The sequence below is a fragment of the Bos mutus genome, chromosome 27, assembly GCF_027580195.1.
Source record: "Bos mutus isolate GX-2022 chromosome 27, NWIPB_WYAK_1.1, whole genome shotgun sequence".
NCBI lineage: Eukaryota > Metazoa > Chordata > Mammalia > Artiodactyla > Bovidae > Bos > Bos mutus.
In genome coordinates this window covers 30,401,894-30,416,263 of record NC_091643.1, presented here as the reverse complement: position 1 = coordinate 30,416,263, position 14,370 = coordinate 30,401,894, and the positions used below count along the sequence as shown (strand labels likewise).

Sequence of the window (14,370 nt, the reverse complement as noted above, 5' to 3'; positions counted from 1 at the left end):
AAGAGTTGACTCATTGGAAAAGACCCTGATGCTGGGGAAGATGGAGGCAGGAGGAGAAGGGGACGACAGGGATGAGATGGCTGGATGGCATCACCGACTCGATGGACCTGAGTTTGAGCAAGCTTTGGGAGCTGGTGATGGACAGGGAGGCCTGGCGTGCTGCAGTCCATGGGGTCACAAAGAGTCGGACACAACCAAGCGACTGAACAGCAACACGGAAAATGCACCGAGGCTGCAGCACTGTCTCGCCACCTTTGTTTCCTGCAGCAGCCAGAGCCGTAGGGAGAGTTGGCTTCCTGGGCTGATTTGGAATGGACTGTGCCTGAGCAAACATGAAAGGCTGTGAGTCTACCTGCCTGTTCCCCCTAAAGCAGCACACAGACGCCCCGTCCAGACCAATGTGTTCGGGCTCCACAGTACACTGCTGCGGGTGCTGAGATGCTGGGAGGCTCCACTCTCAGGAGGGAGGCTTCAGCTGGGATCCCCAGCACAGGAGAGATGCAGACCGGCTGAATTTTGCCTTGAAATTCCTCGAGGCCTTGATGCCACACCGGCCTCTTGTCCCAGCCAGACCTGGCACAGTGTAGACCCTCCCAAGGGGTTCAGCCCGGGGCACCGAGCCCGGCTGTGTTGACCCCACCTTCGTTGAGCAGTGGGACCCAAGCCTGCTCGGTCTCCAGGGATGGGCCAGCACCCCTAGTCTGGGAGGTCGGAGAGGATCAACAGGCACTGCTTTTACCATCTTGCCGACGCCCTCTTGTAGTTGATTTGCCGTGTTGTGATGGCTGTCAGCGTACAGCCCCTGATTCAGGTATTACGTTATCTATGGGCTAGCTCTACTGTTTTCTCGAACTTTTGCCCTAGAAATTGAGCAGAGTGGTGAGAATAGGTCCTTATGCATTATTTATCTCAGAGACACTTTTCCGTGAACACCAAGCCGGAAGAGAGGAGATAAGTTTTGTGGATTATCTTGTAGAGATACAGAATCCTGTATATGTCCAAGGAAGGAGGGAAGAGGGTAATCGTTGTGGACTATTTCTTACAGATAGTGATTTCTTATTGATTTACATACTGACCTCCTCGTTGGTTCCAGCCCTTCACTTTGGTTTCTTCGTTTTGGGCGTCTCTGTGGCTTTGCTTTTTCAGACTCTCTTTGAATTGTTGGTTTGCTGCCTCGTATGCCTGTTTTTGTTTGCTTGGAGAATTCCTCATCCACCATGTTCCACCTCCGCATGACTGACTTTCCTTAGTGTGTGAGCCCATCCCTGCGCCACCAGCGTCATAACTCTGTAACTTCAGGGGCGGTTGTACAGGAATGAGAAATAGCCTGCCGTATCTCAGTGGCACGTCCTGTTTACGCTCTGATCTCCTGTCGCAGATGCTGGTTGTGTCCTGGCAATCGGAGGCGGCGCTGCAGTGTTCCTTGGGCTGCGTGTGCCTTTTGCTCTGTGGCTTTCTCAGGATACAGGCCCCTGTGTGGGGAAGTCCGATTCTAGGCTTAGCCTGTCTTATCAGTTTTATTTCAGTCATTTGAGGCCTCTCCATTATACTGGCTGCTGCCAGTGTGTATTTCCACCGCAGCTTAGGGGCATTCTTTTCTTCTCCAGGCAGCTTTTTCTGGCAGCACTGATTGTTTTTAGAGTTGAAAAGATGGCCATTGTGATGGGTGGGATGTGAATTCCGTTGACTTTTTTTTTTTTTTTTAAGGTTTTAATGAAATCTGTAGACAAGATGACTTCATTCCTGCATCTTTTCAATTGTTTCTTCCTGATATTTGCCCTTTTCCTTTCCTACTGGGCGAGATTTGGCTTTGTGTTTGAGGATCTTTTTGCAGTCCTTGTCCAGTTTCAGTCTGGTCATAACCACCTTGCTGGGGTGAGTGCCCACGTGGGCAGTCGCGCCATTAGCCTTCTCTGACGCGCGTTTCTTCCTGGAAGCCTGGACTACTTTGCCAGTGTGCTGCCCTTTGTCGTGCCCTCGTACAACCTCAACTTCATCATCCTGTCGGATGGGCGTGGATGGAACGTTGTACTTCTGTCTTAGCTCTTTAGAAAGAAGACACAATTTTCCTGTGAATCTGGGAAGGTGCAATGAAGTGCGTTTTTCAGTTGTTGCTTCGGTCAGAAGTCAAAGGGGTTGAACTTCATTTTGGCAGCTGGCGCTTCAGCGATGGCCACAGAAGGGAAGGGATCTGTGGGCTGCCACCGGCCTTCTGATTGTCATTGCTGCAGCAGTTGGGGACGCTTAGCGTCTCACCTGAGGTGCAAGTGTCAGGTGGTTTTTCCTTTTTTTTTTTAAAGGGGGTGAGGACAGTTTACTGTTGTCAGTAGACTTCCTGGAAGTCGGCTGTGTTTGAAATTTACTTCTCCAAAGGCAGAGCAACCAGAGATCAAATTGCCAACATCTGTTGGATCATCAAAAAAGCAAGAGAGTTCCAGAAAAACATCTCCTTCTGTTTATTGACTATGCCAAAGCCTTTGAGTGTGTGGATCACAACAAACTGTGGAAAAGTCTGAAAGAGATGGGAATACCAGACTACCTGACCTGCCTCCTGAGAAATCCATATGCAGGTCAGGAAGCAACCATTAGAACTGGACATGGAACAACAGACTGGTTCCAAATCGGGGAAGGAGTATGTCAAGGCTATATATGGTCACCCTGCTTATTTAACTTCTATGCAGAGTACATCATGAGAAACGCTGGGATGGAAGAAGCACAAGCTGGATTCAGGGTTTCTGGGAGAAATATCAATAACCTCAGATATGCAGATGACACCACCTTTATGGCAGAAAGCGAAGAAGAACTAAAGAGCCTCTTGATGAAAGTGAAAGAGGAGAGTGAAAAAATTGGCTTAAAACTCAAACATTCAGAAACCAAAGATCGTGGCGTCCGGTCTGACCTGGACCTGACCTGCTCCGGGAGTTGGTGACGGACAGGGAGGCCTGGTGTGTTGCAAAGAGTCGGACATGACTGAGCGACTGAACTGAACTGAGTACCTGCCCCAGGACATTTCCTGAGGGCAGCTGTCATTAAAACAAACCCACGGTTTTATGAATTTAGGTCCTGTGAGCATTCGTTAATTAAGTTCTAGTTATGGTAAATGTCCACAAAGCGGGAGCACTTTTTCTCACCCACCTTTTTATCCTGAGGCCACACTCAGTCATGTCCAACTCTTTGCGACCTCAAGGACTGCAGCACACCAGGCTTCATCCTTCACCATCTCCCAGAGCTTTCTCAAACTCAGGTCCATCGAATCAGTGATGCCATCCAGCCATCTCATCGTCTGTCGACCCCTTCTCCTTCTGCCCTCAATCTTTCCCAGCATCAGGGTCTTTTCCTGCGAGTCAGCTCTTCGCATGAGGTGGCCAAAGTATTGGAGCTTCACCTTCAGCATCAGTCCTTCCAATGAATATTCAGGACTGACTTCCTTTAGGACTGACTGGTTGGATCTCCTTGCAGTCCAAGGGACTCTCAAGAGTCTTCTCCAACAACACAGTTCAGAAGCATCAATTCTTTGGTGCTCAGCTTTCTATATAGTCCAACTCTCACATCCATACATGACCACTGGAAAAACCATAGCTTTGACTAGACAGACCTTTGTCAGCAAAGTAATGTCTCTGCTTTTTAATATGTGTCTAGGTCGGTCATAGCTTTTCTTCCAAGGAGCAAGCATCTTTTAATTTCATGGCTGCAGTCACCATCTGCAGTGATTTTGGAGCCCAAGAAAATAAAGTCTGCCACTGTTTCCATTGTTTCCCCACCTGTTTGCCATGAAGTGATGAGACCAGATGCCATGATCTTAGTTTTCTGAATGTTGATCTTTAAGCAGCAACACAGAAAATGCGCCAAGGCTGCAGCACTTTCTCGGCCACCTTTGTTTCCTGCAGCAGCCAGAGCCGTAGGGAGAGTTGGCTTCCTGGGCTGATTTGGAATGGACTGTGCCTGAGCAAACATGAAAGGCTGTGAGTCTACCTGCCTGTTCCCCCTAAAGCAGCACACAGACGCCCCGTCCAGACCAATGTGTTCGGGCTCCACAGTACACTGCTGCGGGTGCTGAGATGCTGGGAGGCTCCACTCTCAGGAGGGAGGCTTCAGCTGGGATCCCCAGCACAGGAGAGATGCAGACCGGCTGAATTTTGCCTTGAAATTCCTCGAGGCCTTGATGCCACACCGGCCTCTTGTCCCAGCCAGACCTGGCACAGTGTAGACCCTCCCAAGGGGTTCAGCCCGGGGCACCGAGCCCGGCTGTGTTGACCCCACCTTCGTTGAGCAGTGGGACCCAAGCCTGCTCGGTCTCCAGGGATGGGCCAGCACCCCTAGTCTGGGAGGTCGGAGAGGATCAACAGGCACTGCTTTTCTTTCCTTTCCTTTAACACCTTGCCGATGCTCCTTTGAAGTATAGTGGATTTGCCATGCTGTGATGGCTGTCAGCGTACAGCCCCGGGTTGGGGTGTTACGTTACCAATGGGCCAGCTCTACTGTTCTTTCGGACTTTTGCCTTAGAACATCTAGCAGATGGTGTGCAGCAGGTCGTGGTGTATTGGTAATCTCAGAGACACTTTTCTGTGAATACCAAGCTGGAATATAGGAGATAAGTTTTGTGGATTATCTCTTAGAGATACAGAATCCCTGTATATATCCAAGGAAGGAAGTAAGGAAGGGGATAATCATTGTGGATTATTTGTTACAGACACAGAGTTTTTTTGTCAATTTACATACGGACCTCCTGATTCATTCCATTCTTTCACTTTGGTTTCTTGTTTTTACCGAAACCATTTGTTTGACTTTGATTTCGTAGACTCTCTTTCTGCATTATAAATTTGCTGCCTTGTATGTCTGTTTTTTGTTTAACCTGGAGAATTCCTCATACATCACGTTCTACCTCTGCGTGACTGACTTTCCTCAGTGTATGAGCCCATCCCTGCGGCCACCAGCGTCATAATTCTGTAACTTCAGGGGCGGTTGTACAGGAATGAGAAATAGCCTGCCGTATCTAAGTGGCACGTCCTGTTTACGCTCTGATCTCCTGTTGCAGGTGCTGGTTGTTTCCTGGCGGTCGGAGGCAGCGCTGCAGCGCTCCTTGCTGCGTGTGCCTCTGCTGTGTGCTTTTCTCAGGATACAGGCCCCGGTGTGGGGACGTCCGATTCTAGGCTTAGCCCATCGTGACAGTTTTTTTTTCCCAGTCATTTGAGGCCTCTCCATTATCCTGGCTGCTGACAGTGTATATTGCTACCAATTTCGGGGATTCCTTTCTTCTTCAGGCGGCTTCTTCCAGCAGCATTTATTGTTTTCAGAGTTGGGAAGATGGCCATTGTGCCGGATGGGATGTGATTTCCCATTGGCCTTTTGACTGACATTTCCTGTGTCACTTAGGGATGCTTACCATCTTACCCGTGGTGGACGTTCAAATTGTTTTTCCTTTTCTGTTTAAAGTGGTTGAGGACAATTTACCTTTGGCAGTTGGCTTCCCGGAAGTCGGCTGTGTTTGGAACTTACTTCTCCAATACCTGCCTCAGGACGTTCCCTGAGAGCAGCTGTCATTAACCCAAACCCAGGAGTGAATTGAGGTACTGTTAGCACAGGGATTAAGCTGTAGTTCCGAAAATGGGCACAAGGCGGCAGCACTTTCTTTTCACCCACCTTGGTTTCCTGGGGCCACCACACCGTGAGGGAAAGTTCGCTTTTTGGTTGGTGAATTAGAGTGGATTGTGCCTGAGAAAATACTAAAGCGTTTAAGTCCTAAAGCATCACACAGACACCCCGTCCACACTGATCTCTTAGGGGCTCACAGTACTTTCTTGTGGGTGCTTAGAACCTAGGAGGCTGCGCGCTTAGAAGAGGGCTTGAGGTGGGCAAGGAAAAGTGCTGCCGCCTTGTGGAAGTATTCGGGAACTACAGCTTAATCCATGGCGATCGCAGGATTTTAATTCATAGGACCTGGGTCTGGGTTAATGACAGCTGCCCTTGGGAAATGTCGGGGCGCAGGTATTGGAGTAAATTCCAAACACAGCTGACTTGCATTAGTGTTGTTATTCAGTCGCTCAGTCCTGTCTACTCTTTGTGGCCCCATGGACTGCAGCACGCCAGGCTTCCCTGTCCTTCACCAACTCCCAGAGCTTAAACTCTTGTCCATCAAGTCAGTGATGCCATCCAACCATCTCATCCTCTGTCGTCCCCTTCTCCTCCCACCTTCAATCTTTCGCAGCATCAGGGTCTTTTCTAGTGAGTTAGCTCTTCTCACCAGGTGGGCAGATATTGGAACTTCAATTTCAACATTAGTCCTTCCAATGAATATTCAGGACTGATTTCCTTTAGGATGGACTGGTTGGATCTCCTTGCAGCCCAAGGGACTCTCAAGAGTCTTCTCCATCACCAGAGTTCAAAAGCATCAATTCTTCTGCACTCAGCCTTCTTTATGGTCCAACTCTCACATCCATACATGACCACTGGAAAAACCATAGCTTTGGCTAGACCTTTGTTGGCAAAGTAATATTTCTGCTTTTTAATATGCTGTTTAGATTTGTCATAGCTTTTCTTCCAAGGAGCAGCAAGTGTCTTGTCTTTTAATTTCTTGGCTGCAGTCACCATCTGCAGTGATTTTGGAGCCCCAAAAAATAAAGTCTGATACTGTTTCCACTGTTTCCCCATCTATTTGCCATGAAGTGATGGGACAGAATGAGTTGATCTTCGTCTTCTGAATGCTGAGTTTTAAGCCAGCTTTTTCACTCTCCTCTTTCACCTCTTTAGTGAAAGAGGCCCTTTAGTTCGTGTTCAACTTTTGCCATTAGGGTGATGTCATCTGCATATCTGAGGTTCTTGATATTTCTCCCAGCAGTTTTGATTCCAGCTTATGCTTCATTCAGTCCAGCATTTCACGTGACTGACTTGGCATATAAGTTAAATAAGCAGGGTGACAATATACAGCCTTGACGTACTCCTTTCCCTATTTGGAACCAGTCCATTGTTCCATGTCTGATTGTAACCGTTGCTTCTTGACCTGCATATGGATTTCTCAGGAGGCAGGTAAGGTGGTATTCCCATGTCCTTGGGATTTTTCTACAGTTTGTTGTGATCCACATAGTCCAAGGCTTTGGCATAGTCAACGAAGCAGATGTTTCTCTGGAATTTTATTCCTTTTTCTGTTATCCAGCAATTATTGGCAATTTGATCTCTGGTTCCTCTGCCTTTTCTAAATCCAGCTTGAATATCTGAATGTTCTACAGTCACGTACTGTTGAAGCCTGGCTTGGAAAATTTTGAGCATTACTCTGCTAATATGTGAAATGAGTGCAGTTGTACAGTTGTTTGAGAATTCTTTGGCATTGCCTTTCTTTGGGATTGGAATGAAAACTGACTCTTTCTAGTCCTCTGGCCACTCCTGAGTTTTCCAAATTTGCTGACATATTGAGTGCAGCACTTTCACAGCATCATCTTTTAGTACTTGAAATAGCTCAGTTGGAATTCCATCACCTCCACTAGTTTTGTTTGTAGTTATGCTTCCTAAGGCCCACTGGACTTTACATTCCAGGATGTCTGTCTCTAGGTGAGTGTCCACACCATTGTGGTTATCCGGGTCACTAAGACCTTTTTTGCACAGTTCTTCTGTGTATTCTCGCCACATCTTCTTAACATCTCCTGCTTGTTAGGTCCTCACCACTTCTGTCCTTTATTGTGCCCATCGTTGTATGAAATGTTCCCTTGGTATCTCTAATTGTCTTGAAGAGATCTCTAGTCTTTTCCATTCTGTTTTTTATTTCTTTGCATCATTCACTGAAAAAGACTTTCTTATCTCTCCTTGCCATTCTCTGGAACTCTGCATTCAGTTGGGTATGTTTCTCTTTCTCCTTTGCGTTTCCTGTCTCTCTTTTATCAGCTATTTGTAAGGCCTCCTCAGACAACCACTTTTCCTTCTTGCGTTTCTTTTTCTTTGGGATGGTTTTGCTTGCCACCTCCTGTACAGTGTTATGAACCTCTGTCCATAGTTCTTCAGGCACTCTGTCTACAAGGTCTAATCCCTTGCATCTGTTCGTCACCTCCACTGCGTAATCATAAGGGGTTTGATTTAGGTCATATGTGAATGGTCTAGTGGTTTTCTATACTTTCTTCAATTTCAGTCTGAAATTTGCGATAAGTAGTTCATGATCTGAGCCAGTCAGCTCCTGGTCTTGTTTTTGCTGACTGTATAGAGCTTCTCCATCTTCGGCTGCAAAGAATATAATCAGTCTGATTGCGGGAGTGGCCATCTGGTGACATCCATGTGTAGTCATCTTTAAGAGGGTGTTTGCTATGACCAGTGCATTCTCTTGGCAAAACTGTTAGCCTTTGCCCTGCTTCATTCTGTACTCCAAGGCCAAACTTGCTGGTTAATCCCAGTATCTCTCGACTTCTTACTTTTTGCATTCCAGTCCCCTGTGATGAAAAGGACATGTGTTTTTGTTTTTTTTTTGGTGTTTTAGCTCTAGAAGATCTTATAGGTCCTCATAGAATGGTTCAACTTCAGCTTCTTCAGCATTAGTGGTTTGGGCATAGACTTGGATTACTGTGATGTTGAATGGTTTGCCTTGGAAACAAACAGAGATCATTTTGTAGTTTTTGAGACTGCACCCAAACACTGCATTTCAGACTCTTCTGCTGATTATGAGGGCTATTCCATTTCTTCTAAGGGATTTTTGCCCACAGTAGTAGATATAATGGTCATGTGAATACATTTACCCATTTCCATCCATTTTAGTTCACTGATTCCTAAAATGTCGATGTTCACTCTTGCCATCTCCTGTTTGACCACTTGCAATTTACCTTGATTCATGGACCTAACATTTCCAGAGTCCTAGGCGGTATTGTTCTTTACAGATTCGGACTTTTCTTTCACCACCAGGCACGTCCACAACTCTGCATCCTTTCTGCTGTGGCTCAGCCTCTTCATTCCCTCTGGAGCTGTTTATCTGCTCTTCTCCAGTAGCATATTAGACACCTACTGACCTGAGGGGCTCATCTTTCAGTGTCATATTTTTTTGCCTTTTCATAGTGTAAATGGGGTTCTCAAGGCAAGAATGCTGAAGTGGTTTGCTTGCCTTCCCCAGTGGACCACGTGTTGTCAGAACTCTCCACCATGGCCCATCTGTCTAGGTGGCCCTGCCCGGCATGCGTCATAGTTTCGTTAATTACATGAGGCTGTGATCCATGTGATCATTTGGTTCCTTTTCTGTGATTGTGCTTTTCATTGTTTGCTCTCTGACGTACTTACTGCCATATTGTTCATCGTTTTCTGCTGGCTGTTTCGTGGTTCCTCTCTTTCCTTCCAGCTCTCTTGCTCTCTCCCTCTGAGGTTTGATGCATGTCTGGTGGGCTTCCCTGGTAGCTCAGCTGGTAAAGCATATGCCTGCAATGCAGGAGAGTATGCTTCACTTCCTTTTGTCCTGTTGTGTATGTACTGTGGGTTTTTACTTTGTGGTTACCATGAAGCTTACATAGAACAACTTTTAACAGTCGTGTTTTAAGTGATAAGAACTTAGGTTTGGGAATATTCTAAATTTGTAACTTTTAGCCCCAGCCCTGTCATCTGTGTACCCCTTAACTAAGCATAGCATTTGTACTGCTTTTGTCTTTTAACCTTCATACTAATTTTGCGTCTCAGTCCCCTACCTCTCCTACATATTTGCTTTTACCGGTGATTCACACCTTCATGTTTTCTTAGGGCTTGCCAGGTGGCTCAGACGATACAGAATCCACCTGCAGTACAGGAGACCTGGGTTTGATCCCTGGGTCACGAAGATCCCATGGAGAAGGGAATGGGCAGCCCACTCCAGTGTTCTTGTCTGGAGAGTTCCACGGGCAGAGAAGCCCTTAACACGTCTTTTATTTTTTCAGTATAAGGAAGTCCCTTTAATATTTTTTACAAGGCTGGTTTGGTGGTGAACTCCTTTAGCCTTCACTTGTCTGGAAAGCTCTTTATGCTTCCATTACGCATGGTAGCTTTGCCAGTATTCTTGGTGGTTCGTTTCCGTCAGCCGGATTCAATATATCATGCCACTCCCTTCTGGCCTGGAACATTTCTTAAAAATCTGGTGGTTGTCTTGTTCCCTTGCAGGTAACAAGCTTTTTGTATTGGTACGTTAAGATTCTCTCCTTGGCTTTAACTTTTGACATTTTATTTATAATGTGTCTTGCTGTGGGTCTCTTTGGTTTGATCTCATTTAGAACTCTCTGGACTCCCCATATCTGTATGTCTGTTTTCTGCCCCAGGTTAGGAAAGTTTTTGGCCATTACTCCTTCCGATAAGTTTTCTGTTCCTCTCTTTTTCTAGGACTCCTGTAATGTGAATATGAGTCTGCTTGATGTTGTCCCATAAATCCCTTAAGCAATATAGTTTTTTTCTAGTTTTTTTTTTTTTTACTTTGATTGGGTAGGTTCATCTGCCCTGGTTTTGAGATCATTGACCCTAAAAGCTCCCCTCTGGGAGATACTGGCACTCTGGAGTAAAGTAGAGGGGTGAAGATGATACTGCTCATACAAGAAAAAGGAAAGGTGATTCTCTCCAGCTTTAGCAAGGCAAAGGGCGAGAGGGAAGGCGGTGCCCAGCAGGCTCCATCCTTTATACCAACGAGACCTTGCCCCTCAGCCCAGGGCTTTAAAATTAGCAAACAAACCTCTCACATGAAGAATGGGTGCTTTTCAAGTGGCTGCTTCTGAACTTGACTCCGAGGCAGGTGAGTCTCACACTGCCTTGTTCTTCAGGAACCCCCGTAAGTTTTCACAGCCCCCATGGTTTCTTGCCTTTTCATTGTGTTCGTGGGGTTCTTGAGGCAAGAAGCCTGGCGTGCTGGAGTTCATGGGATCACAGTCAGACACAACTTAGTGACTGAGCAACAGTGGCTCTCGTGGGTGGGAGCCCAGTTGGTCTTCAGATCCAGGTGTTTGCAGCAGTACTTTGCTCCTTGGGGAGAAGCTCCCAGTTTGAGTTCCCTGCAGGCTGGGAGCTGCTGTGTCTGGGGTGGGGTTTATGGCCAGAGTGTGTCTCAGCCTTTCCCGGCTGCTTCGGTGTGATTTCCCTCTCACTGCCTGATGAGAAGGGTCTTCCACCTGGTAGATTTTGCCCACGTGAAATTGTTTCGTATACTGTTGTAGAGTGTGTCCACGGGAGAAGGTGAATTCAGGATCTCCGTTGCTGTTTGGAACCAGAACCATGTGTTTTTTCTAATAATGCTGAACAGGATTAATATTTGCTGACCTAGAAACACACCACTGAAACCATGAACTCATACTGTTTTTTTAATTATATAGGAGTTTACACCAGGAATAGAAACTTTCGACTGTATAAATCATCAAAAATAGGAAAGTATGTGGCTTTGGAAGTTGCTGAAGATAACAGATTTTTTCCTATACAATCGAAGAATATTTGAAAGAAAATCAATACTTCCTGTCTTCTTTGGTCAGCAATGTCAGGTATGCAGGACCAGAATTAAACCATTGTGTGTTCAAGAATATTTATTAAGCAATGAATGGCATTGTGAATTACTAAAATGTGAACTGTATAAAGTTTTTGTATTTTGAGTAAAAGAAAGTTCTTAAAATTCTAGGTTAACTGTTCTTTTTTGCCTATTAACTAGAAAATAATAAACGTTATTTTTAACTATTTTTCTCTTTATGTCCTTTTATATGTGATATATTTTCCAGGTTTTCTAAAATGATTATTCTATTAAAAAAGAAAATAAAAACTACTTATTGCATTTGGAAATGTAATTACTAAGATAAAATTTTCTTTTTATATATGCACATACAGAAATATAATTTACATAGATCCTTCACTTGAAACATATTTCTTGGGATCATTATTTATATATCACCTGTCTTGTCTACTCAACATTATATCATAAATATTTGTCAAATTAATAACTGACCAATAAATTATCAATAATTTTTCTGTAGAATTTTCTCCCTTTGCTTTTGTTCCTCTTCCTTTTTTTCTTCCTATTATCCAGACTTTTAAAATTAACAAAAATTTCAGAGGCTTCTGTAGCTTCAGCATTTCTCAGGTCTTCTGACTGACTCTGCAGTTAAGGAAAATACTATAAATGGTCACCAAACTAGTCTTTTTGTAGGGGTTGGATTGGTGTTTTTGTAGGCAAATGTGGCATAAACATCCTAGCACAATGAGCTGTTGAACAAAGGATTTTATTATGAGACTGACTGAAATTGTGTCCTTTCAGTAGTCAGATCTCTCTAATTCTAGTATTACTTTCTGTTGTACACATTTTCTTCTTCAGGTTCTCAGATGCTTTACGAATTCTGACATGTGACGTACCTCAAAGTAAACAGCGAGTTCAGTGTTTCAGTCGTACCGGTACTTCAGGTAAGTTTAAGAAAACAATTTGCTGTGAAAATTTAAGGACGCAAAATCTATTTTTCTTCAAAATCTTAAATCTTATATATTTGTATGTACTGTTCTTTCAGAACAACTGCATTTCTCTCCAAAATGGAAAATGTGAAAAAAAAAATGTATTTTAAAGCTTACTAATTTTCATTTTATAGTGTTTTGGGGGAAAAATATGAAAATAATGTAGGTTGTCTAAAATAAGCACATATTAAAATGAAAAAACTTAAAGATCTCTTCACTCCTCTGTCCACAGAGGGGTCACCGCTGTTAGCAGTTTCCTGTTTAACCCAGTACAGCTCCCCTGCATTTCCAGCACATGAGGAGCCTCTGCATTCTTTTAATGGCCATATAGTTTTTCATAAAATCTATATATTCTTCATTCGTTTACTGAAGAAAATATCTTTTTCTAAGATATAAACTCCAGTAAATATTTTAATACACACACTTTTTAGGCTATCATTCTAAGAATGAGACTGAAAATTTTAATATATAACAAAATTGGATTGGTTACATACTGTAAAATACTCTGTAGACATTTGATTGAGATTTATAAAGCCTATATAGTATGAAAAATGCCCATTTAAGATGTTGAGATAAGGCTCTAACATTATATGAGGTATGATCACAAGTTTATTTTAAAAATATGGATAACATTTTCTTATCTGTTTACTGTCTAACAGTTGTTTCTAGACATTGATTTGAAGTTTATTTCTCTCATTTCTGCTTTAATATATTTTCCAAAATTTCTTTAATTATACTATTATGTATACTATTTTTGTAAGTGAAATTGGGCTTTAAGAAAAGTAGATTACTCTGTCTTTAAGATTTTAAATAATTTTCCTTAGAGTTGTAGATAGAAGACATAAGATGTTAGTGCTCTGCAGCCACAGGACCCTGGAGAATGCGCCTGTGATGAGTGAGTTTATCGCTAGTTACCTTGGTGGAGACTGCACACCATAGGAAACAGGCATCTCAGAAAAAGGGCGTTAGAAAGGACTTCTTATAGGATCCAGGCTTGAGTTAGATGCTTCTGAGGAGTCTCCGAGGAAGAGTGGGCTGTTTTTTGAGTTGGGCGCTGTCAGTGACAGTTTTATGATTTAAATATCTTGATAAATCTTATCTGGAAAGAAGGCTGACTACGGGGGAGACTAACGCCACAGCTGGTAAAGGAGCAGCTACTGAGACAAAATAGGCTGGCGTTTGGTCCTTTTTGTGGTTTGGTCTTCATTCTTGTCCTGAATTATTGTGGCCACAGTGACCTTATATGATGCTGAAGTTCTGTGAAGCAGTTTATGATTAATGGGAGAACACCAGGGCTGAGCTCCAAGTCCCCAGCCAGCTTGTGGCCACACTGTGGTCTCAGTGACAGCATTAATACAAGGCCAGCTCCCAAGTGTAGGGGGCTGTTTTTCTCTTTATCAGAATGAAGCAAGCAACTGAAGTGATTCTAAATGCTTTTTATGAAAAGTAGCTACAATTTGATTTGAGAGGTTTGCATTTTACCTGCTTCCTTGTGAGAATACACGACTGATTAAAAGACAAACTGCAGAGAAGCAAGAAAACTAAAAACTGGCAGGAGGCGGCTGTGAACACAGCTGTACTGAACAACTTAAAATTTAACTCATCTCTTAGCTGTTATGATTTATAATTATTTTTTCTGTTGCAGTAGAAACCATTGAAGGTTTTCAGTGTTCACCTTACCCTGAAATTGATCAATTTGTTCTCTCACTGGTGAATAAAAATGGCATTAAAGGAGGTAAAGATAACTTTATTCTTTATTAACTGTTATATGATAGAGTAATAGTACCTTTAGAAACATTATTTGTGGTTCAGGAATTCGGCGGTGGAACTACTTTTTCCCAGAAGAATTGCTGGTTTATGACATTTGTAAATACCGCTGGTGTGAAAACATTGGAAGAGCCCACAGGAGTAATAATATCATGTAAGTATTATTGCTTGTTAATGAGTTCTATGTATTTACCCAGTATTATATTTTAA

The 14,370-nt window shown here is 43.7% G+C and overlaps 1 protein-coding gene and 1 pseudogene across 1 annotated transcript in view; one reads left to right on the top strand and one right to left on the bottom strand.

Annotated features, from left to right (window-relative positions):
* PRIMPOL (primase and DNA directed polymerase) overlaps positions 1-14,370 on the top strand; it is a 50,583-nt gene that overhangs the window by 28,930 nt on the left and 7,283 nt on the right. The window contains 5 exon segments of the mRNA XM_070364073.1: positions 11,280-11,393; positions 11,396-11,441; positions 12,263-12,348; positions 14,039-14,128; positions 14,206-14,314. Of these exon segments, the coding sequence (XP_070220174.1) occupies positions 11,280-11,393; positions 11,396-11,441; positions 12,263-12,348; positions 14,039-14,128; positions 14,206-14,314 (445 nt within the window).
* LOC138985960 (large ribosomal subunit protein uL24-like) lies at positions 201-2,147 on the bottom strand (annotated as a pseudogene).